Source organism: Mustela erminea, chromosome 3 (assembly GCF_009829155.1).
Source record: "Mustela erminea isolate mMusErm1 chromosome 3, mMusErm1.Pri, whole genome shotgun sequence".
NCBI classification, from domain to species: Eukaryota; Metazoa; Chordata; class Mammalia; order Carnivora; family Mustelidae; genus Mustela; species Mustela erminea.
The window spans coordinates 21,175,944-21,201,125 of record NC_045616.1 but is presented as its reverse complement, the minus strand read 5'-3'; the positions used below and the strand labels follow the sequence as shown (position 1 = coordinate 21,201,125).

At 35.4% G+C, this 25,182-nt stretch overlaps 1 protein-coding gene across 8 annotated transcripts in view; it reads right to left on the bottom strand.

Moving 5' to 3' along the window:
* Positions 1 to 25,182, bottom strand: part of DMXL1 (Dmx like 1) — a 128,794-nt gene that overhangs the window by 82,998 nt on the left and 20,614 nt on the right. For 7 of the 8 annotated variants that reach the window (XM_032335423.1, XM_032335424.1, XM_032335417.1 and 4 more), the window contains 10 exons: positions 22,939 to 23,017; positions 18,054 to 18,186; positions 14,093 to 14,159; positions 12,413 to 12,591; positions 9,955 to 10,144; positions 7,953 to 8,121; positions 3,639 to 3,848; positions 2,586 to 2,839; positions 1,793 to 2,477; positions 1,584 to 1,705 (listed from right to left, as the gene is read on the bottom strand). In XM_032335423.1, the coding sequence (XP_032191314.1) occupies positions 1,584 to 1,705; positions 1,793 to 2,477; positions 2,586 to 2,839; positions 3,639 to 3,848; positions 7,953 to 8,121; positions 9,955 to 10,144; positions 12,413 to 12,591; positions 14,093 to 14,159; positions 18,054 to 18,186; positions 22,939 to 23,017 (2,088 nt within the window). The remainder of the gene's footprint in view (positions 1 to 1,583; positions 1,706 to 1,792; positions 2,478 to 2,585; positions 2,840 to 3,638; positions 3,849 to 7,952; positions 8,122 to 9,954; positions 10,145 to 12,412; positions 12,592 to 14,092; positions 14,160 to 18,053; positions 18,187 to 22,938; positions 23,018 to 25,182) is intronic. The other variant, XM_032335422.1, reaches the window with a different exon arrangement.

Genomic DNA, 25,182 nt, shown 5'->3' with positions numbered 1-25,182 from the left:
CCAGAAGCAGGACTCCATCCCAGGACCCTGAGATCATGACCTGAGCTGAAGGCAGAGGCTTAACCACTGAGCCACCCAGGCACCCCAGAGAGATCCTTTCAAAATCCAAGTGAGATCATATCAATCGGTCATTGTCAATGGTTTCTATGTAATTCACAGTAAAAGCCAAAGTTACCACAAAGACCCAGAAGGGCTTGTAAGATCTGGCTAGACTAATTTTTTAACTTTATCCCTGACTACTCCCCACCTCACCTACTCTGCCCTAGCCACAATGTCCTCCTTGTTACTCCTTTACATAGCAAACATGCCTTGACCTCAGGATTTTTACCCTGGCTGTTTCTCTTCCTAAAATATTCTTCCTCTAAATATCCACATCCATATCTCCTGCAGGTCCTTACTCAAATGGTACCCTTTCTGTGACCAGTACCTTACTTGGCATTCCCTTGTGCAACATGGTTTCTCTCTATAACATTTATTAATATATTTTTGCCTTTTTTCCTATACCCCTTTCACTAGAATGTAATCTCAGATTTTTGTCTGTTTTCTTCACATCTAAATTCCTAGCACTTAAATAATACCTGAAAAAACAGAAGGCTCTCAATAAATATATGTGTTTCTAGTAAAACACTGTCATATGTGTTTTGAAAAATCTTGCATTCTGAAAAACCACACATTAAAAATAACTGAGGAGGGGCGCCTGGGTGGCTCAGTGGGTTAAGCCGCTGCCTTCGGCTCAGGTCATGATCTCAGGGTCCTGGGATCGAGTCCCGCATCGGGCTCTCTGCTCAGCAGGAAGCCCGCTTCCTCCTCTCTCTCTCTCTGCCTGCCTCTCTGTCTACCTGTGATCTCTCTCTGTCAAATAAATAAATTAAAAATCTTTAAAAAAAAAAAAACTGAGGAGAAAGATAGGATGGGAGCAAGACCACTAACACCTGTGCAGCTGGATAACAAGCACATTAACAAAAACACTAACTGGTAGCTGAGGAGATGGCTTGAATCCCCTAATCAAGAAGCTCAGTATGGCTCAAGGTTACCTCAAGGGATATTTAAATGTAGATACTAGCTTGGTGGAGGTAAGACAGTGCAGACAGTGGTTGCTATTAGCTGTGCAGAGGAAGAAGTACCACCTGTCACAAGATAAAGGCTCTGCAATGATGGAAGGACTCCTAATTGTACTGCAAACAAGCTGAGAGCTTTTTCTTTCTGGGTTAAGATTAAAATTCTACTGCTGTTACTCCCGCTCCCACTGCCTTGAAAAAAACTGCAGACAAACCAACATAACTTTCACATTTATTCTGCCAGTGGTCCTCATTTATCTCTGAGCAAAGAAGCATTAGAGAGACACATATTGTGTGACACTAGACTCTTATTTTTGGAATGAATGAAAGAAATGGTTTCTTTTTAAAGAAGCTGAGAATCGCTATAATGGTACATTGCAAATATGAAAAAAATAAAGTAACCAGAAAATATACATCTATTTATCACAAACTATATGTCACAATTCTAGAACATGCCTAAAAAGTATAAATTAAGTATCTAGAAACCTCATACTATACACTTACTTTTAAAAGCCATTTACTTACAGAAATTTCAGGATTGGAAAGCTCATACAGAAGTTTCTTGGCATCAATAACAGCTTCATATAATCTCAGATATTGTCCATCACTTGCTACAAAGCACGCACTAGGAGAATTGCAGTATGCACCTAGAAAGTATTCACAAACATTTAAAATTTTACCCTGAAACGATGTCAGAAAATCTAAATTTCTTAAAATAAAACCAGAAAGCTTACCTAGACAGTAACTGGGTATAAGAGTGGGGAGCCATGCCACATTGGAAAATGCAGAAACATGTAGAGAATTAATCCGGGCAAGCTCAGAAACACCTCCAGAAAAAGACAATGGCCCGACCGGATCAACCCTCCAAAGAATAAGCTCACTATAAACTGCATTGGGATCCTGAAATGTCACGTCAACGCTGTTTTTATTCTGTTGTGCCAAAGAACATTCTTCAGTATTTACAGGATCACAAGGTTGCTTTTGGTTATCAACATCAGGCGTCCTTAGTGCGTTGTGGTGTGACGTTGTCAGCAATAATGGTAATACTGAATGGCAAGCTAAATCATTAAGATGAAAGCGATGACCACAATATCTAGATTTGTGAGAAATACTGAGAACTGTAGAAAAGGCAGATTCTTCAGCAAAACTGACCAGCCACTGATTCAGAGAGCCATCAGCATGCTTCGATATCATCATAACATTAGGAGTGAAAATACTTAATTTTAAACTATTAGTTGATTTACTGTGGCCGGAAGAGATAAGCATTGATGTAGACCGCGTGAGGCTAGAAGGTTTTTGTTTGCCTTGCTGAATAGCCAAGTCAACATTCTTGGTGCAGGCATACATCACTATGCTTTTACAGAGAGAGTTCGCATCACCTGTGGGAAAAGCTACAGGAATTCTGGAAACAAAGGACACCTAGAATTAAAAAAGTAAATATCAGAACATATGATATAGCACGAAGAAGTATCACAAAACAGTACCCACATTTAATAAGAAGCAGCTCTCCTGAGATCATAATAGTACCTGGACTTGACGAAACATACCAGGCTGGTATTCGTCCAGCCAATCCACATGCCAAACTAGCAAAGAGCCATCCATGGGATGAATACTGAATAGCATGTCTGCATTTTTACTCCATTCAGACAGAAGTACTTCAATCTGATGATCGATGGCAGCTGATGGTAAGGGTACAAAAGCTGAATTTGGTACCATTTTATCACTGCTCAATTCCTTCTTTTCATGATTTATTTTCAGATCATCCACACCATCATCCATTTCTATAAGCAAAAGAATTCATGAACCAAGTAAATACAAGCTGTTAAGAAAGATCCTTGTAAATGCATTCAAGATGAAAAACATAGTAACTTTTAAATAAACAAGAAATTGGCTCCCCTTTAAAAATAACTCTGCTTCAGGGATATAAGGCCACTGGAGTTAACTCAGCAGTCAGAAGGCCTATAGGATTGAGTCAGTGGATTAACGATAGAGGACTAATACTGGACTAGAGAATAATAGTTAAACTTGCTGTACCATAATTTACTCAGATGACCTTAGATTTCCTCAATGAAGAAGGCAGAATGGAATCTATAATTCTGGGGTGAATTATTCAATATATTATTCAAGTGTAATTTGTATTCTCTTCATAATTGGATTTTTTAAAACCTGAGTTGGCTACATTAGAGATGCTCTGGGTATATGCACTTAGAACTGATATGACACTCAAACTATTTTAAAGGAATACATTTACAGTGTCCAATTTCCAGGTTTCCGTCAATACATAGTTAATTTTTAATAAGTAATGTCAATGTTACTAGGCCACAGATAGTCCTTTAAGTAGCAAGGCTTAGGGGCTAACAGAAGCATAAGCATGGAGAACCCCAAGCCTATATCATCCTATAAAAGAAAGCCACCAGGAACAGGAATACCAACATTGGACTATTTGCTGAGCTACTCCAAAGTTGTATTAACTCACTGCAATTTTGAATGTCTGAGGCTAGTAGCTTATATTACTCCATTATAAAAATCTTAGCTATTGTCAACAAAACGACAATTTTTTTATCTTTCTTAAAGCTTTACCTTCATCAGATTTTACATCTGCCTGATTGGAGTCTTCTACACTGGCTTCAGAAGACGGTTGCTCAAAACTTTTTCTAAGTTGCTGTAAGAAGACTTCCATGGACAAAGTAAAATGCAACTCCTTATTGTTCAGCCAATGTACCACAAAAGGCCCACTCTTCTCATTTTCACTTAGACTTAGAGATGTGATAGAAGGAAGAAGTGGAATGTCTGTAAAGAACAACAACAAAACACATACACACAATTTATATGTTTATCATTCCAGCATACAAAACATTCACATCTTCTATTTCTACTATGTTACACTTATCTTTAAACCTCTGTACTAGATTTTAAATAAGACTCCCAAAATAATGTTTGCCATGATTATTATTAATGATATAAGCTTTAAAAATGGTAGATTTAACATAACTATTATAAAGGAAAACAATTACATATTTCAGGTCACAGATAATATTTATATATACATACAGGTATTTTCTTTAGTTCAAAAAATATTCTCATTAAGAGATAAATCTATAGGGATGCCTGGGTGGCTCAGTCGGTTAAGCCTCTGCCTTTGGCTCAGGTCATGATTCCAGGGTCCTAGCATTGAGTCCTGTATTGGGCTCCTTGCTCAGTGGGTTGCCAGCTCCTCCCTCTGCCCACTGCTTCCCCAGCTTGTGTTCTCTCTCTCTGACAAATAAATAAATAAAATCTTCCAAAAAAAAAAAAAAAAGAAGAAGAAATCTATAATCTGTAGACATGTTAAGAGGAAAGTTTCCTTAAAAATTTCTCTAAGAAAAATGCCATCGATATGTCAAAGGAATAAGTGGCTTATTTATCTCAATTTTTTTTAAAAAAAAGATTTTATTTACTTATTTGACAGAGAGATCATAAGTAGGCAGGCAGAAAGAGAGAAAGAAGCAGGCTCCTTGTTGAGCAGAGAGCCCAATGCAGGGTTCAATCACAGGACCCTGAGATCATGACCTGAGGCAAAGGCAAAGGCTTAACAAACTGGGCCACTCAGGTGCCCCTCATTTATCTCAATTTTAACAACTTTTTAACTTAAGTTTTTAAATGATCTACCTAACTTTAAGCTAGATAATGCCAATTTATTAGCATCAAGATTCACATTGGAAAGCAGAAACTGAGATCCCCATCTTACATTCAAGGAAGGCATTCAAGACAAAACCAGGTTAAAAAAAATTCTTTCTTGGTATTATTTTTCACTTAATTGCTGAATTAAGTATACTGAAGTACAAATTCAGAGTAAATTGTGACAAATGATAATCCCTGATTAATAGAGAGGTGAAGAAAAGTTTATCTATCATATTAAATCAAATAGAAACTAGATCATGCTGGAATCTGCAGAACAGTAAAGGCTAAAATGGATTCAGAGAAGGAAACTATTTTCCACAAATTTACTGATGTTTTTAAAGGAGAAGAAAAATAATTTGACTTAATTACCTGTTCAAACAGTGTATCAATTGTTAGATACCAGTGAAAAACAGTATTATAGGAGATGAATTATAAAGGAAAGGATAAAAGAACCTTTCTCCTACCCCTTCTGTTGAAGGCAAGTTCTAAGAGTTGATAGATATATCCAATCCAACCCAAGAGCTCTGTTTATAAATGCACATTCATTACTACATTATTTGATTTGTATTTATCTATCCCTTTTTTAATGACAGGCTTCAGAAGAGCAAGGATCACACTGGTTTCCAATACTATACCTTCAGTTCCTACCACTATCTCTAGTTGCTATTTGGCACAGACCAAACACTCAGGAAAAGTCTTGAGGGACTGTATTGCCAATCCTATTATGCCTAGGTGGATATACATTAGTGCCAGGGAAACAAAGAGTGTCCTCAAGAATCCTATTCAGTATGATTTTCTGATTTTCAAGTTACAATCAACACAAAAAAATCAGCAATGCCTCTATGAGACCAAACGCCTAGGTGTTAAATACACAAGGAGAGGCCAGGTTAATGCAGGCTTTCAACAGCAGCACTCTCTGTAAAAGGGACCTTATATTTCTCCTATCTCCTGACCTCAAAGAACTTTATTGAAGCCATTTTTTTATGACAGATCTTCAGGGAAAGGGTATAAGAATTATAATTAGAAGAAGATGTTCTTACAAGCTCCCCTCCTCTATTTCTTTTTTTTTTTTTTTTTTTTTATTTCCAGCATAACAGTATTCATTATTTTTGCACCACACCCCGTGCTCCATGCAATCCGTGCCCTCTATAATACCCACCACCTGGTACCCCAACCTCCCACCCCCCGTCCCTTCAAAACCCTCAGATTGTTTTTCAGAGTCCATAGTCTCTCATGGTTCACCTCCCCTTCCAATTTCCCCCAACTCCCTTCTCCACTCTAAGTCCCCATGTCCTCCATGCTATTTGTTATGCCCTCCTCTATTTCTATTGATGGGCAAATAAGTGAAGCTCTATCTGAAAGTTTGGCCTTGAACAAGAAACACAGCATCCAGAAAGGTCATTCCAAAGGTCTAACTTAGGGAAAGGAGATCTCCATAGTGTCTAATCTAGCTGCTTATTGTATTATTCTGCTTTGATTCATTCTACATATATGGATTTACCCTAAAGTCTTAATACCTAAAGAAAGGTTTTAGAGTTTTCCTTATTGGAAAGTTGTCAAGGAGATGCTACATTGGAACTCAGGGCTTATTTTTCTGTAACCCCTCAGCCTTTTCCATTAAAGGTAAGAATCCAAGCTTTCTCTATTCTCAAAATGTTGTCCTTTATTCAAAAAGACTTTCACAACAACTCCAGTAGACTCAGAGCTGCCTTTGGGTATTATAAGCACTGCCAATATATGTTTTTTGACAAAGGTAAGGGTATTTCCCAAGCCTATATAAAAAGTTTTACTAAAAATAATTCAATATCGTCCTTTTATTTTCTTGGCTCATGGATTCTTTTAGAGTTGGGACTCTTGTTAACCAAATAAAAGCTAAGAAAATCGGCAAATACTCTATTCTTAGTGCAAGTATCTCTCCCCTTAACTTACCAGAACATTTCTCTCTTTGATTTAGGTAACTAACGAACCACATTATTGCTATATTTCCTTAAGGAATGTAGTAGTACTGCAAATCCAGGGGGACAAACCATAAGAGACTCTTAACCACAGGAAAACAAACTGAGGGTTGCTAGAAGGGAGAAGAGTTGGGGGATGGGATAACTGGGTGATGGATATTAAGGAGGACACTTGATGTAATGAGAACTGAGTATTATATGAGACTGATTAATTGCTGAACTCTACCTCTGAAACTAATAATACACTCTAGTTAATCAACTGAACTTAAATAATAAAAAAATTAAAAAATAAAGAGATGGAATATTTAAATAAAAGAAAATAGATTATGCTACTCCATGCATAAGAATATCTCCAAAATATGCAAAAATTAAATAGTGGTTATCTACAGAGGAGAAGGACTAGGGTGGGGCAGAGGTAAAAGAGGCTTTCACTTTCCACTTTCTGTACAGATGGTATTTATTATGTGCAAATACTGTTTTTAATCTCTTCCCAGTAACATGCTAAGGTTCCTCTTCAAATGCTCCAACTTCGACCAGCTGCTTTTTAAACTCACAGAAAACATTTACTGAAAGATGAGCACTTTAAATCTTCAAATTCATAGATAGATCCAGATATTCTAGATTTTTAAAAATCTAATAGTACATACTTGACTACTGAGGTAAGTTTCTTAACTCTTTCAGTTATAACTTCTACATATTTCTGTCCTACTTCTGGAAGATCACCTAAGACTAAGCATTAGACATGTTTTATTGTTTTGTTTTATTTTTTTAAGATTTTATTTATTTATTTGCCAGAGAGAGAGAGAGCCCAATCAGGGGGAGAGGCAGACAGAGGGAGAAGCAGGCTCCTCACTGAGCAGGGAGCCCGACTGGGACTCCATCCTAGAACCCTGGGATCATGACCTGAGTCAAAGGCAGATGCTTAACTGAGTGAGTCACCCAGGCATCCCTACACGATGATTTTATTTTAACAACTATACAGTAGTTACAAAATACTATTCTACGGTGTTAACCTGTTAAGTTTTAGCTCAAATCGCAACTTCTGAATAAACTAATGAAGAATCTCAATGACTTATTAAGATCTTAATCACAAACCAAATCATAGCTTTAAAAAGCAAACAAGTAAGCAAAACCCCATTTTTACGTAATTAGTGAGCTGGCTATAATAAAAAGTTAGATAAGCAACTTTTCTTACTTATTCAAAACTAGAAGTAAAATGTCTTTGTTATAAAATTAATTACTCAAGTTCAAGAACAGTTGTTGAACAGCGTTCTATTACCCGTGGCTGGGTTGATGCTGGCAGCAATATGAAAGTGGCAAAGTGCGTTGGCATGCAGCGGAGCATTTCTGTGGACATGATGAGGGTCCTGCTGGTGTGGCAGGTATCCAGTATGCGCTACGACGGGAAGTGATCTCCTCCGACCTCTGCGAAAATGTCTCAGATTTACCTATACCAGTAAAAACAAAGTAAAACTAGTGGCCACAATGTCATAAGCATATACATATGTATGGGTTACAAAATGATTATTAGACATTATTCTCTACTTCATTTCTCCATTTTAACTAATTTTTAATTCCAGTATAATTAACAGCATTACATTAGTTTGAGGTATACAGTATAGTGATTCCACAATTCTACACATTACACAGTACTCATCATGGTAAGTGTACTCTTACTGACTTATTTCAAATATACTTTATTTCAGAAGAGATTATGTGTACAAACATCTTTCAGTACTTTTGTGCAGCAAATTTGAAATCTGAAAAATAAGCTTAGAACTCAACTGCCTAACTTTTTAAAACCATCACAAATATTTTGCAATTTTTATTTGGTTTATTTTTCTGGTAAGTAATTTTCTAAAACAGAAGTTCACAGCAGTGTATCTGTGGATAATGATGTCTCTATGAATACTATTCCCTTTGTGTCCAATTTATTCCCTATGACCATAAAGCACTGAACAATATGCCCTCATACATTACGATGATATTTCAAGTGCATGGCTGACTTGCTAAGCTTTTTCAGAGATCACTTCATTTGACTCGTAAGGCAGAGTGCTGATATTTATTTATTCTCATTTTTCATCTGATAAAACAGTTTCTACAGAATGCAAGGTCACCTAAGCATAGAATGAGAGTCTTCATTCCTAGGTAAGACCTCTTTCAGCTGTTATTACACATAACCATTCTATCAGTTGTTAAGTCTCTAGGCAATATATATTTACTTATATTCTGAGCCCTGAGAATACTCTCCAAATTTGACAAATAGTTTTTCCATAATTATACAAAGCATTCAAAGACAAATCACCTTCTGATTTCCATATCAAGAAAATAAGAATCTGTATTACTAGTGTATGTTCAACTAATTTATATATGAAAAATTTACTTTTACTTTCTATACTAATCAGTAAAATAAATACTTCAAGGGCACCTGGGTGGCTAAGTCAGATGAGTGTCACACTTGATTTCAGCTCAGGTCATTATCTCAGGGTCATGAGATCACGCCCCTGGTCGGGCTCCACAGTGGGCGTGGAGCCTGCTTAGGATTCTTGCTCTTGCTCTTGCTCTCCCTCTGCACCCTGCCCCATCATACTTTCTTGTTCTCTAAAAACAAAACAAAAACCCACCAAAAAAAAACAACTTAAAGTTCTGGGAGGTTCTAAAGATGAGAAATATAGGGGTGCCTGGGTGGCTCAGTAGGTTAGGCATCTGCCTTCAGCTCATGTCATGATCCCAGGTACCTGGAATCGAGTCCCACGTCAGGCTCTTTGTTTGGTAGAGAGCCTGCTTCTCCCTCTGCCTTTCCCCTTGCTTGTGCTCTCTTTTTCTCTCTCTCTCTCAAATAAATAAAAATCTTATATAAAAAAAAGGTAACATATACAGAACAGAATCTGATAAACCATTCCAATCATTCCTATAATTATGTCAGGACAAAACACCCCAATCTCTAAACAAAGTAAAAATATAAACTATTTTTACAGCCAAATCTTTGCATTCTCAGATTTTCATTTGTTATTTTAGCTAAGTGTAATCTTCCTTTTGTTATCATCAGTTAACCTAAGATAAACTTCATAATTATAAGTAGTTTAATGCTCTTAAATACTTAGGCATATTTTTTAAACCAAATAAAATAGAAAGTTTTCTGAGAACTGTTTTCCTAACGTACATATTTTTTCATAACTAACCATAGACTTTAAATATTAATTAGGATGGATGTTACAAAAAAGGCAAATTACAAAAGGTTTTAACACTTGTAGGAAATAACACCTAACAAAAGCACTTACATCTAAAGTATTTTGAGCTCGTTCCTTACTGGAAACATTTCTTTTGAAGTTATTTGTTAAATTAATTGGTTCGGCCCAATGGTTGCAGTCACCTCCATAGAGCAAACAATCATTTGGTAAAAATGTCTCTACCCAAAGACGACATACATTATCTTTGCAGCAAGTCAACAATACATTACATACAGAAGCCCTGAGGAATAAGAAAATTTTAGAGGCAAAAATATAAATCTCAGACAGTATAACATTCTGTAGTGTTTCTGTAATTCATTAAATGCACACAACAAAGGTACTGATGAAAAAAATGTCAATACACATTTATGCAATGTATTTAGTAAAAACCATTAAAATTGAGTGGGTATTTTATTTCATCACAGCAAATGCCTGCTAACCTATTTCTTTTCTGCCTAGAATTTGGTAGTTCTTGTTTTAGGAACCTAAGATTCTCCATACAGCCAAAGAACAAAGACTGAAACAATGCCATAATCTTTCAGTCAATAAACAAGAAAAAAACCTACAACTTCTTTTAGAATGTTCTGATTTATTCAGTGGATGGTTACCATTCAGATTCCTTCATAATGCTTCATTTTTGCTTTCTATAAAGCTACACATGCACTAGTCAGTGACAAACTACACTATTTAGTATACTTATTCTCTCCTTGCTTAACATTTGCAAAAAGCAGTGACTACATGAATAGAAAAATCACGATGAAATAATTACCAGCCACCTCCTTCCCTATTATTGACTTCTAATGAAGTTTAATGAAATCTTTCCACTTTCACTGTCTTTCCAGTCACAAAATAAGAGCAAGATCAATTACATACATATTAATAAACCTGATAAGCATCAAGAGCTCAAACGTTGAACCCCCATCAACAAAGAGTACCTTTTATTGGGTAACTCATTAAAAAAAAAAGAAAGAAAGAAAGAAAGAAAGAAAGAAAGAAAGAAAGAAAGAAAGAAAGAAAAAGAAGTCACAATATCCTGTAGCAGACACATATTCAAACATATCAGATTTTTAAAAGATCAGTAAAAGGCTTTTATCAAGTAACTCAGTAAGTTAAAAATAAAAAGGAAATCAAAATATTCTGTAGTAGTCACTTTGTTAAACAGAGCTGTCTGATTAAAAAAAAAAAGGTCTTTAACAAAGGGAAGAAAGGAAAAACCAGCATGTTTTGCATGGGTATCTCTCCCCTTCAGCTTCCCTCCTCTGCTCTCTCACCTCTCCCATATCCCCCCCCAACCCCCACCCCCGCTACTCTCCAGACTTTTTTCCCTTTCCATTCACTTTCTGAGCCTCTCTCCCTCTGTGCTCTACCCGCAGTGCTTTGCTTCTCAGGCTTAAAGGCCATTCTCCATTTTGACCTCTCCCCACATGCTAGGGCCCTACTCCTTCCCTTTCTCAATCCTGTTTCTCCCTCTCTTTCCCTCCCTCATGTCTAAACCCACACAGTATACAATGCCAAGAGCAAATCATAATCGAAACTATGGACTTTCAGGTGATAATGTGTTGATGCAGGTTCCTCAATTATAACAAATATATCACTCTGGGGGAGGCTATCTATGCATGTGTGAGCGCAAGGGATATGTGGGAAATCTCTCTACCTTGTCCTCAACTATTGCTATGAACCTTAAACTATTCTTTAAAAATCAGTCTTAATACACATTTTTAAAAATTTGGATATACTCTGCTGGCTCAAAAGAATAAAACTAAAGTCAACAAATGACCCAGGTATCCTACCAAAGATCAGTGTTTAAGGGAAAAACTGTACTGCTCCATGATGTGGCCAAACTGAAAATGGTCATGAAACAAAAAGCAATTTCTACCTTCAGTTAAGAAACAGGTCTCTGTGCTTACTAAGTACAGGCAAAAATCCAATGGGATATTAGGTCTTGCAAGGGTCACAGGAAAGAAAGGAAGTACTGACAGGTGTGCTAGAGTATGCATGTATAGGTTAAAATAATACCTAGTTCAGGGCAGAGTAATCTATTACCACACTCTCTTCTCCACAAAAATGCTGAATACAGTTAGAGCAATGTTTTAGACCTCACAGTATATCCTCTCAATAAAGCAGTTAAAAACAAAAAGGAAACCAGAAGACATACACAGAGAAGATACCAGATGAGGGAGTGAAATATGAAAAATTCCACGCAAATGACAATATGGGGAATGACTAAGAGACAAAAGAATAGGACACTTAACACAAAGAAGGAAAGACGTACAACTCTGCCACTTAAAGGCATCTAAGATGGAGGTAAAGCATCCTTTCACATGGCTTTCCTCTGAAGTGTCGATCATAGCTGACCCACGGCTAGACATCTGTAGGCCAAGGACTACCTAATATTACTAAAATCTTCCTAGGCAAAAGTCCTACAGCTATAAATTCTTAAAGTAAGAAGAGCAGTCAATGTCAAAATGACATTCTCTTAATACACAGATAAAAGGACAAAATTGCTGACCTAGGCATGTATTTGCTTGTTTTACGCCAGGAAAATCCATTTACAGCTCGAGGATGGGCCAGATACACAAAGGAAAAGTCCATTTCTCCTTGGGATTCTTTTTCTGAACTTTTATCCGGAGAGGTAACAGCTGTCCGCCAGTTTTCTACATTATACCATACCTTTAAAAGACAGTCATCCTGATAAGGAAAAAAAAAAGAGAAGTAAAAAAACCAAATAAGAATTAAAGATTCAGTCAAAGAGCAAGGGAAAGAATTTTATCCACAATCACAGAAATTTAGGGATAGGAGGAATGGTGGGGCATGGGGAAAATGAGAAGAAAATCTCTAATTCTGATAGTTTTCTACCAGCATTCCATCATTGTGCATTGAGAATTAAAATGTGTGAATGTGTACTTTGCGAGAAGTGGATCAAGGAAAATGCTAGTTACCATGCAGTATGCTAAATGGAATCACTTGAGGAAGACTGCTAAATGAAGGGATCATCTTCCCACTTAGCCAAATATCAAACAACAAAGCATTACCACCAGCAGGGTTATGAAGACTGCTAATCTTTGAAAACGAGATTTTTCATGAAGTATCATATGAATGTTCAAAGAAAGTGCTGAAGATGATAACAAGGAGTTAATAGCTACTATTATAGAAAATATTCTAAGTATAATTAAAGCAGCATCTCTTAATTTGGGGAGTAAGGGAAAACAAGGTAATTAGAATGTACCACATTTTGCTTTTAAGCTACAAATGCATTCCCACACTTAAAGTCAATCAGAATGAACAGCTTTACTTGTCTCCTAACAAAACCCCACCCCCTGAGAATTTAGGGTATGTCACATCCCCTGTCTACAGAAAGCTATGATCCATGAGAACAATTAACTTCACACAGTCAGTTGTGAGTGAACTATTCGGTGAACGAATAATTACAAATAAATAATTTCAAGGAAATACACTGTTCTGACATCGGCAGGTAAAAACTTGAAAATGGTTACAAATGTCCCTCTAGAAAGTCTGTAAATTCTTCTATTTGCTCAAAAAAGATTAACCAGTTGACCAAAATCAAAAAGTTGGTATATGGGGCGCCTGGGTGGCTCAGTGGGTTGGGCCTCTGCCTTTGGCTCAGGTCATGATTCTGGGGTCCTGGGATCGAGTCCCACATCGGGCTCTCTCTCTGCTCAGCACGGGGCCTGCTTCTCTCTCTCTCTCTGTCTGCCTCTCTGCCTACTTGTGGTCTCTCTCTGTCATATGAATAAATGAAATCTTTATTAAAAAAAAGTTGGTAAATGGCAGCTTTATATCCAGATATACCATTCTCTTTTTCAATTATACCACATTGCCTTTTAACACATAATATTTAGCCCGGTTTTTGCGATTTAACATTTTTTTTTTTTAAGATTTTATTTATTTATTTGACAGAGAGAGATCACAAGTAGGCAGAGAGGCAGGCAGAGAGAGAGAGGAGGAAGCAGGCTCCCCGCTGAGCAGAGAGCCCGATGCGGGACTCGATCCCAGGACCCTGAGATCATGACCCGAGCCAAGGCAGCGGCTTAACCCACTGAGCCACCCAGGCGCGATTTAACATTTTAATAGAAAATATTTTCAATGTCAATACATTAAAAGAATGAAACCAGTTCCTGTTTTTGATGTTTCAAAATAAACCAATAGCAATAGCATTTGCATAAATTACCTTCCCAGCAGTGGCAAAAAATTCTCCATCTGGTGAAAATTTCATTAGATGAATTTGGGAAGCAGTTCTGTAAATCAAACAGGTAAGAAATAATTTTTAAGGAAAATTAGAATTCAATATTACTTCTATAAGCTATATTCAGCAACTTGTAATTTTGTATTAATGCAAGTTTCAAACTCAATTTTAAGTATATCTCACAATTATAAAATAAGAAGTATAAATGTTTAAATTAAATATAAAAATTATTTTTATGTGAAATTATCGATGTATAAGAATCATTCAAGAATTACTGATATTATCAGTCTTTAAAGCTTAGGACAAAGAATCATAGCTTTCATTGCCTGAGAATATGATAAAGAGAAAGGTTTCATTTTCTAGTTTGCAAATTAAATTTCAAAAGCCATGAGATATCTATATTCTAACATACATTTTCATGGACAATAAATCAAGATTTTGAAATCAATTCTCCCTTAAGGTAGCATTTACGTAAAGATTATATGTGGGATACTGGGGGACTTGTAAGCAGGCTGCAGTCAGCCTGCCAGCTTGACCCATATACACTTGGCACACACTTGCCTTTTTCTTTTTCAAGAAGCTTTGGCTCTTGTCCCTTCAGTGCCTTCCCTTCTGGCTAACCCTATATGCTGATCTCAAAAGCACCCTCACTATCACTGCTTTCCTTTTCTTCACCCAATTTCATGCTTAGATAAATCTGTCTTAAATTTACTGGTAAAGGAGGCCAAAGAGGAATTCTGTCATAGTTCATTCCAAATTAAGATAACTTCTTCTAGGAAACAAACTGAGGATTGCTAGAGGAGAGGTGGGTTGGGGTAACAGGGTGATGGGCATTAAGAAGGGCACTTGATGAAATGAGCACTGGGTGTTAGAGGCAACTGATGAATCACTAAACTCTACCTCTGAAACTAATTAAAAAAAAAAACCCTCTTCTTCTTGATTTTAAATGTAATAAATATTTAATCAAAAACACTGATACATATGTATGAAAAGAAGAGAATGAAATCATCAGTTTCACCTATACCACAACACCTATATCCAGGGAAAACTATTGCTAACGTTTTAACACACAGACTTCCAGACCTGTTTCTCCACCCTCCCTCTCTATCTACTTTCTGTGGTTGGATATAGGGGAGAAGGGGATAGAAAGTGAGGTCATATTTACAGTTTGCTTTGTAATATTTATTTTAAAGTATGTAACAACCATATGTGTATATCAGTGTGTATAGGTCTGTATTATTTTACTGGCTATGCTATTTCCATTACAGACACATGCAATGCCTCAAAATAATTTATTTAACTACTCCTGCTATTTACTCATTTTTGCTGGTACAAAAAAAGTGGTGCAGTGAACATCCTTGTATATGCATTTTTATGCACCTGCTTAATTCTAAAGATATTCTTAAAACAAATAGTTAAAAATGCCTGATATCCATGGAAATCCTCTCCATGATTGTGACCTTTGTCTCCACGTCTTCTCAAAATAGCAGCAGATCCTTTTAAAGAGGAAATCAGTCCTCAGCACAAAATCCTAAAGAGCTTCCCAACTTAGAATAAAAGGCAAAAGCCTCACAATAACCTCCAAGCAGTCTTTACTCCAACCACAAGCTATGCACACTCTGACCACAGAGTCTGCACTTGAGATTCCCTCTGACTACAACATGCTTCTTCTAGACATCCTTGCACATGGCTTGCTCCCTCACTTCCTTCAGGTCTACACTCAGAAGTCACCTCTACTCTTCTTCCTCTTATCCTATTCACCTTTCTCTGGCTGTTAGATGTTCATCTAACATGTGTAAAAAGTGTTTTAAAGGCATCACAAAAGGAATGTGATCAAACTATGTTTAAATGTGATCCGGTTGGCGTAATCATCAGCTGCTCCTAAACTGAAACCCAAGCGTCATGGCTTTTCTGCTTTGTTAAATAACCATTTCAGACAAATAGTATGTGCAGTCCAAGTTACTACTGTGGGCTCTGATCTTGATTTAACTTAAGATTCTTCCCCTCTCCCAAATGCATGAAACACATTTCAAATTTTCAGTTCAACACACAGAAGCCCTTCGGTGAAGGCAATATAACACTTTGCTACTTCCTCTCCACAAGCTTACATGAAAGGCTCCAGAGCAAAGACAAATCTTGCTGAAGAATTTTCTTGGCAAAATCCTATTCCTTTTCTGTATGTTAACCCTTTTTAAATCCCTTTTAAAATGCATATGACCTAACTGAGAGGTGCAAAACACATGGAACCAACTGCTCTGAAACCTCCTTTCTAAACTTTATACCAGGTCTACATTACTCTCACTTTAATATCTAATGTACTTCTTATTACTGTTTCATATAATATTGACTCAGAAAGAATGCCATTTAACATTCTGTCATATAGATTTCCTGGTTTATAGTCTTTCCCCACCTGGTCAATGCTATATTCCAAGCACTTTTACCACTGCCTTGAAACACGATAAACACTCAGCAAATATTTGCAGCATGAATGAATGAAATTTGGAGTTAGTATCTCAAGGGCATAAAAAAATTAAGCCTGTCAATTCATACTTCCAAGTTGCTCTTCAGAAAAATATCAACTGCACTCCCTTATTAATAGAATATGAGTACCTGTTCTGTAAACACTCACTAATAATGGATATTATTTTTCCTGTTTTTCTGGATATTTTGCATTTCTTGATTTTGAGTGAGGTCCATCAGTTCTAATTTAATTTGCTATTATTGATATGTACTATCATTTACAATTTTCTTCATTGTTCATTTTTGTTTGCTATTTTTTTCTAGTTAATTTTTAAGACCTCCTTTTAAAAAAAGGCATTAACTCCAAATTGCAAATATTTCCCCTTAACATTTTAGTTTCCTTGCTTTACAGGAATTTTTCACTGATATGGTCACAACTATTGATGTTTTCCTCCCCCTTCCTTTCAGTTTCTAGTTCTGGCTTCATACCTAGAATGTCTTTCCTAATCTAAGGCAGCATTTTTCATGTAACAGTGATAGAACAGAAACATCAAATGTTAAATTTCCTAGTAGCCACACTTGGCAAAAGTAAAAAGAAACAGGTGAAATTATTTTATTTAAGGGGAGCTGGGTGGTTCAATTGGTTCAGTGTCTGCCTTTGGCTCGGTTCATGATTCTGGAATCCCAGGGATTCAGATCCACACCACTGTGCTCAGCCAGGAGCCTGCTTCTCCCGCTCCTTCTGCCCCTCCCACCACTCATGTGTGCACACATGCTCTCTCTCTCTCTTTCTCACACACTTTCAAATAAAAAAAATCTTAAAGAATAATAAATTATTTTATTTAAGCTAGTATATCAAATATTATCAACACATAATCAATAAAAAAAAACTAACAATAACTTATATTGTTTTCCTTTGTGTTAAGTTCTTGAAATCCAGTGTGTACGTATACTTACAGTACATCTCAATTCAGACTGGCCATATTTCAAAAGTGTACGTCACTAGTTGCTACCATAATAGACATTGCAATTCTAAATTACGAATATTCACCTGTATTTTCTTCTAGTATTTGTTTCATTGTATAGAAATTCAGTGGTTCCTTCTTTTGACACTTCTTATGGTGTCAGATATGAAACAGACTCTATTTTCATTTTCTTCTCCAAAGAGCTACCAAGGTTGCCCCATGATGTAAAATGACAACTTATATATCTCCCTGTCTCCTTTTATATAATTTAGCAAGTTGCTATTTAATGATAATCACACAGGCTTAACCAATTTATGTTTCTTTCCAAGTATTTTATTCAATAATTTAAAAAACTGGATCTTCAGAACATGGGAAATTGTGCATCCCCTGTATATAAGAAAAGACCTATCACAGAATAAGAAATCTTCTTTGTTAGTGTAGTTTTACACAAACTAAAAGGCATTTGTAATAAAACCCACATGAACAGGTTTATCACTTTAATCCCCTAATTAATTGCTTACTTGCAATGCCAAATGCATCTCCAGTTCCCCAAATTAAGATCTGTTTTATCTGGATTTTCATCTTCAGATGGTTTCTCCAAGTTAGCATTGGACCACAGTTGCAAACAGCTAGAACCAGTTAAAAGACGATTGCCTAAAAATATATATATATTATTCACCACTTATTATTTAGGTATTTAATTAGTGAGTTAAATCACATGGTCAAGAGTTTCACATAATAATATCAAAATAACACAACTTCTAAGAAAAGTTAAATAACAAAAAGATGTGGGGGAGAGGGAAGGAGGCTGTATTTTAATTTTGTTGAAGCGGCTTGGGAAAAAAGGGACTACGTCATATAATCTCTAATTTAACAAATATTTAATGAGCATCTTCTTTGCACCAGGCACTGCACTAGACACGGGGAAGGATACAATTACAAAAGAAGCACTGTCCTTTTTCACGATGACTTCACATTCTGGTAAAGACGTACTGTAAAGAGAGACATGAAGTCGTGCAATTTCAAATAAAGTCCCAAGAAGGATTCATAACCTGGTTTATGGTTCAGAAATAAGGTGCACAGTAGACTTGGAAAAATAAATAAGGCTGAAAAAGTTTCTGGGGTCAGACTCCATTTTCAACGTTTATAAGGAATTTGGACCGTGTTATAGAGAGTTGGGAGCTTTAAGTGTGTGGGGGTTACATAAGTGGATGTATATTTTAGAACAAGTTGTCTGAAATGGGGTGGGGGATGTCAACAGATGGACTTGAAGAGGACTGTAAATTTCCCTCCTCTGAGATAATATGCAAAAGTTATCTGTATAGCATGTACATTTTTCTAGAGAGGTAATCCATAATTTTCACCATGCTTTCAAAGGCTCCACTATACAAAGAAAGGTAAAGATTCATTTTAAAAAATAAGACTAGAGATAGATGAGATTAGGGAAAACAAAAATACAGGGAAACCTGATTAAGTGACTATAATACACAAAGGAAATAATGAGGACCTGAATCAAATGTGAAAATATGAAGCAAGGATTTGAAAGCCATTTCAAAAGCAGAATTTTCAAGGCTTGACACCAACTAATAAACAGGAGATATCAGAGGTTTCCAGGACAGATTCTAACTTATGATTTGGGTAATTAAGAAGGCTGTGTTGTCATCCAAAGAAAAAAGAGAAAGAAAGAGACACAACTGTGGTCAAAAAGTTCAAAATAAGTAAGGCATTCACTTTGGCAATTAAGGACTGTGGATTTCGGTCTCTCTCGAAAGATCACTTTTTTTTTCAAAAGAAAGTGGGTCTGTGACAAAACACAGACTGTAGATCAGAAACCCCTGTGTCTAAATCCCAAATAAGTCACTTAATTAGTCATGTGAATTTGGTCTAGTGGGAAAAACTCAGCCTCAATTTTCTTCTCACCTTTAAAATCAGAAGTGTGTATAGAGTTGTCGTAATGATCAGCTATTACTGCATAACCCATCTAGCACAGGCTAGGCACTTAGCAGAAGCTCAATAAATAGTAGCAATCAGACAGAAAGTCTCATGAATGGATAAAAACAGCCTAGACAGCATTAATGAGAGACATTCCATTCACATTTGGTTATTATTCCACTGTTTAGTATAACAAGAGACACAAGTTTGATTTTTTTTTAATTGAGATATAACATATAACATTCTATTTCCTTCAGGTATACAACGTAATGATCTGATATTGCATATACTGCAAAATGGTCAGCACCATAAAATCTAGTTGATATCCATCATCCAACATATATGTTATATATAACATATAACATTCTATTTCCTTCAGGTATACAACGTAATGATCTGATATTGCATATACTGCAAAATGGTCAGCACCATAAAATCTAGTTGATACCCGTCATCACACATTGGTTACAACTTTTTTCTTGTGACACAAAAACTTATAAAACCTACTCTTAGCAACTTTCAAATATACAACTTAGTATTATTAACTATGGTCACCATGCCATACATTACCTCCCCAGGACTGATTTATTTGATAACTGGAATTTTGTACCTCTTGACCCCGCCCCCGCATCAGGTATTTCATCCACCCCTCATTCCTGCCACTAATCTCACCTCTATATTTATGAGTTCGGTATTTACGAATTTTCTTTAACATAAACTAAAGCTAAAATTAAGCTATACCATGAAAGATTAAGAAATTAATACAGAATACAAAGTAATTAATCTCAGTTATGAAATGATACAAAAATAGTTAAGGTATGGTACAGAGTATTGACCTGCACACAAAGGGTGGAGGTATGAATAGTAAACTAGGGAAACAAAGCATAAAAAGTCTTAAAAAGAAAAGTCTTATGATTTAAGTCAGATGCAATAGTGGATCAGAAGAAAACACAAAGGCACTACAGTGAATTTTAGTGGCATCATCTGAAAAACTTTCTTTATATCCCAATACCTGGCATATAGTTAAGTATCAATCAAAACCAAAAATACTAACACTTCACTTAAAATATTTAAAATTGGGGCGCCTGGGTGGCTCAGTGGGTTAAAGCCTCTGCTTTCAGCTCAGGTCATGATCTCAGAGTCCTGGGATCGAGCTCCGCATTGGGCTCTCTGCTCAAGCAGGGAGCCTGCTTTCTCCTCTCTCTCTCTCTGCCTGCCTCTCTGCCTACTTGTGATCTCTGTCTGTCAAATAAATAAATAAAAATCTTTAAAAAATATTTTTTTAATCTATTTATAAACAAAGTTCACTTGCAAAGATAATATACTAGTTGCTTCCAAATTTTTACTGCAACAATAACCTATTTCTTAACCAAACCACTATATTTCAAACTTTTTGATCATAAAAAGAAAAATAATAAACTTTTATGTAAATTTTAACTTAATCACAATAAAGAGATAATATTCATAAGCTGTTGTCAAGTCACTACTAGATAGTTAGGAAAATAAGTAATTATCTTTTGATACAACTCTGTAATGATGACAGAAGAATTTAACATTAATACTATCCTCCAAAGCATTATTACTGATAAACCAACTGTACAAAATTTCAAAGCAATTGTTGCTATGTTATTACTAAAGAAATTTCACTTAACGCTAACGTGAAATGTTTTTATTGCAGTTGTAAATATGACAGTTCAAGTACCTAGTTTACTTGCTAACACTGTTTTTATAGGGCTCTTATAATTTACCAAGTACTTTCAAATACACTGCCATATCTGATCATTAAAAACCTAGCTTCTGAAATAGATACTACCTTAATTTATAACTGCATTAACCATTCTTAATCTGTTAAGTAATTTCTTCATGATCATAAAACTTATAGTCAAGTATGTGAACATTTATTGAAAGCCTAATGTAATGTCCCCGCAAAGATAAATACTAAATAAAATAGAATCTCAGCTCTTGTCTAATCAAAAATTTAAACCATGTAGACAAATAACCACAATAGAATGTTGTGCTATAATAGAATAAGCTTATAATGTATCATCCAAATAGGAACTTTTCTGAGAGCAGAAGGTGACACTATTAATAATCATTGGAGAAACAGGTATTAACTGGGATATAAGTCTCACTAGTTATAGTAAAATTATACATAAACTGTTGTACTAAACTAAATGCCAACTTTGAACCCAAGTCTGACCTCTTTCCACTGTATGCATAAAATATACATATAGGTTACCAGCTAGAAGATATCAATCCTACATCCTTACATAAGAAAAAACATTTTACATTTTAAAACACTGATTTTTTTTTTAAAAAGTATCTCAAAAATAATCTTTTATCTTCTAAAATAATTTCCAAGGGTTCTGAACTTTGTTTTCTAAATAAACATTTTTCTCGGTCATTTCATGTAGTATAATAAGATGCAACTATCTTATCTAAACTAATGGCTTCTATGTTTCAAAGATAACTTCTTATATTCCAGAAATTTCTATATTTTGGGAACAGCTATATGATATGCAAACATGTCAAATTCCACATGTCCAAACAAAACCAATGTTCCACTATCTAGAACTCCTACATATCTCTCTTCCACTTAGGATCACAGATATTCTCAAAATACTTTAAAATCCAACTGTCAAGTAATGTCAATTCTATCACCTATATGCATTTCATATCTATGTACTTCTTTCATTAGTCATGCAACATTAATTAAGCACCTATTACATTAAAGGTCCTGAAATAAATTCTTAGTTCTCATTCAGACTACTGTGAAAGCACACTGTGTAAAGGTAATTATAAGTAATTATAAATATTTATCCTCCTGTTCCTTTCAACTTACTGCTACCAGAAAAGTTGTACAAAACCATAAATCCTAGCTTGGCAAAAGCCACTTTCAAAACCTATAATATTTTGCTGGATAGTCAAAAAGAATGAAATTCAAATATCTTAGCATAGCTTTAAAGGCCTTTTATAATATGCTGCAGTCTTACTTCCTTATCACCAAACTCATTCCAGCCTTAATGAAGTTCTAAGCATTAAAAGAATGTATCTTGTGCTTTCTTTCTCTGTGCCTTTGCTCACTGCAGGAGACTGGTAAAATGGCTTTGGGATTTTAATGCAGAAATACATAGGTGATATATACACACATTATCTCTTCTTAAAATTCACTTCTTTTTCTCTCTTCCCATCTATCCCCACTCTTAATGTTAAAATCTACCTAATCATAGGACAAAAAGCTCCTCTTCAATGAAATTCTGATTTTCCAGAGAGTATTAAGTCTCTTTCCCAAAACAACAGGTATTATTATACTGAATATCTGTCTTCATTTCAGTACAAGCTCTAAAAGAACATAATGTCTTACTTATTTTTTATTCCCAACAATCTCACACAAAGCAGAACTGAAATAAAGGAAAGTAATAAAAGAAACAGCCTAGGCAAGTGATGTTTCATTTCAGTTGATCCATTTCTTACCTGCAGGATCCCAAGTTATGTTGTGTGCTATTGATTCCAGAAAAAACTGGCCACTCTTCTGCCATTGACTATATAATTCCTAAAGTTAAAATTTAAAAACTCATTTAACCAATTAGTATTGGCAGCTTTTCTCTATCAAATATATACATTCATGCTTGTTATTCTCAATAATACAACATGCCATTTTTTGGGGGGTACAAATGACCATGCGGTCATTTTTAATGGGGAACAAAATGTTCAATTCAGTTGAGAATTATAAGAGGTATGTGATGGAAGAGATTAGTGAGAGAATGAACACCTATTCCTGGAGGGCCAAAAGTCTGTCTCTAGCATAAACAACCAGTAAGTATATGCCAATTTGGACAACATTCTCATTAACCTCAGATTTTTGTAATATGATTACTTCATATTATTATAGTTACAAATGTTTAATTTTAAGTGGGCCTGTGCTATCTGAGGCTTCCTTCTCTTTTAAGGTTTCATCCTCACCTGAGATCAAAAACTACACGAGAAAATGCAGATTACGAGATATAACACATCCATTATATTATATAAGATCTTTTCATTCATTATGCAACATTTTTTTCCAATTTTTTTACCTGTAAGTCAGTAAGAAATATATGTTGCAATAGGACCCCAAAAATAAACGCAATCTAAGTTTACCCTTATTACATGTGATGCACTCTAACATTTTCCATTTTACTTTCTTTTCTTTTAAATTCAGGCTGTGGTCTAAGTTGCTTTCACTAACCTCTGCAGGACTGAGACCCATAAACAACCTTTGAATGCAGTGGTTCTCATACTCTAGTACAATAACCTGAGATGTTTACTAAAAACTCCAATTTCTGAGATACATCTCCAAAGGTTCAGGCTCAAAAAAATAAGAATGAGGAATCTGCACTTTATTTAAATGATCACCCCCATTGATTCTGATAGAGATGGTTTGCAGAATATGCTTTTATGAAATACTGCCTTGCAGGAATGGCTCTTAATCAGCGCATACATCAGAACCCTCTCTAGAACTAGACAGAAATGTCCACGCACAACCCCACCCCTACAGATATAGAAATCCCCAGGGCAGGATCTGGACACATGCTCCAACTAGTGATTCTGAAGTGTTCCGCTCATGAAGAATCACCACCTTAAAAGAATTTTCTAGGATGGAAATAATTCTTTTTTTTTAGAATGGAAATAATATCTTTTTTATGAGAATCTAGAGATGCTCTGAGACTCTATTCAGGAATTACAGATTCTGTGTACCTTCTAATAAGTTCTTTTCCATTTGATCCAGTTTTCCCCTTACTCATCAAGCTTTTTTTTTTACCCCTTTCTCCAAAGTCAGTGCTGCCTAAGAATAAACCAGACTTTTCTCACTGACTTTTTAGCATTACATTGTTATTTAGTACATGAGAAAATGAGCAAAAACTAAAATTCTTGATTCTACCCTTCATAATAAAGGCATCTTAACGTAACATACTGACTTTTTAAAAACATACTGACTTTAAAAAAAAAAAAAGCCAGTTACCTTATTCCATAAATATTTATGGAGTACTATTTGAAATACATCATTCTGGGCAGAACAATCACTTATTTTTACTACTATCAATTACTAATTCACAGGTTATCAGGGCCTCTAATACTGGATTCATTAAGTAATACACAACACAAATATAAATCAGGGGAGGACTATTACTCTCTTTCCATGAAATTTTTCCATGAAATTTTAAAATGAATATCAGTTAACCTAGAGAAAATGTTTTTTCATTTACACAAGGTAGGGGAAAGAATGCTCATATTAGGAATCATTACAGTTGGTTTTACTTAGTTCTGTGGCCCAGCAACTATTTCAATGGTCAACAACTAATTTTCTTTGGGTACCTGCTGTCATATTTATAAAAAAGAAACAATAGCTATCATACTAAGACAGAGAGAATTTGTAAGACACTAATGAGCTAAGTGAAAAGGCAATGAAAAATAATAAAAGGTATATATAAAGGTATATATTATTAAAACATAATTATTTTTAGTTAGCATACTTCTGCACAGTTTTTGAGATCATGTCATTGTTCCAAGAGGCCCATGAAGAATGAATAGCTATTAACCAATTTTAAAATTGAGCAAAGAGCCTGGGAAGACTGATGGCTTAGGATCAAATGACTAGAAAGCAGCAGATAAAGAAAGAAAGCAGTTCTATGGTTCCTAAGATAATGTTCTTAAGACCATACTATGCTGATCCTCTTCCAT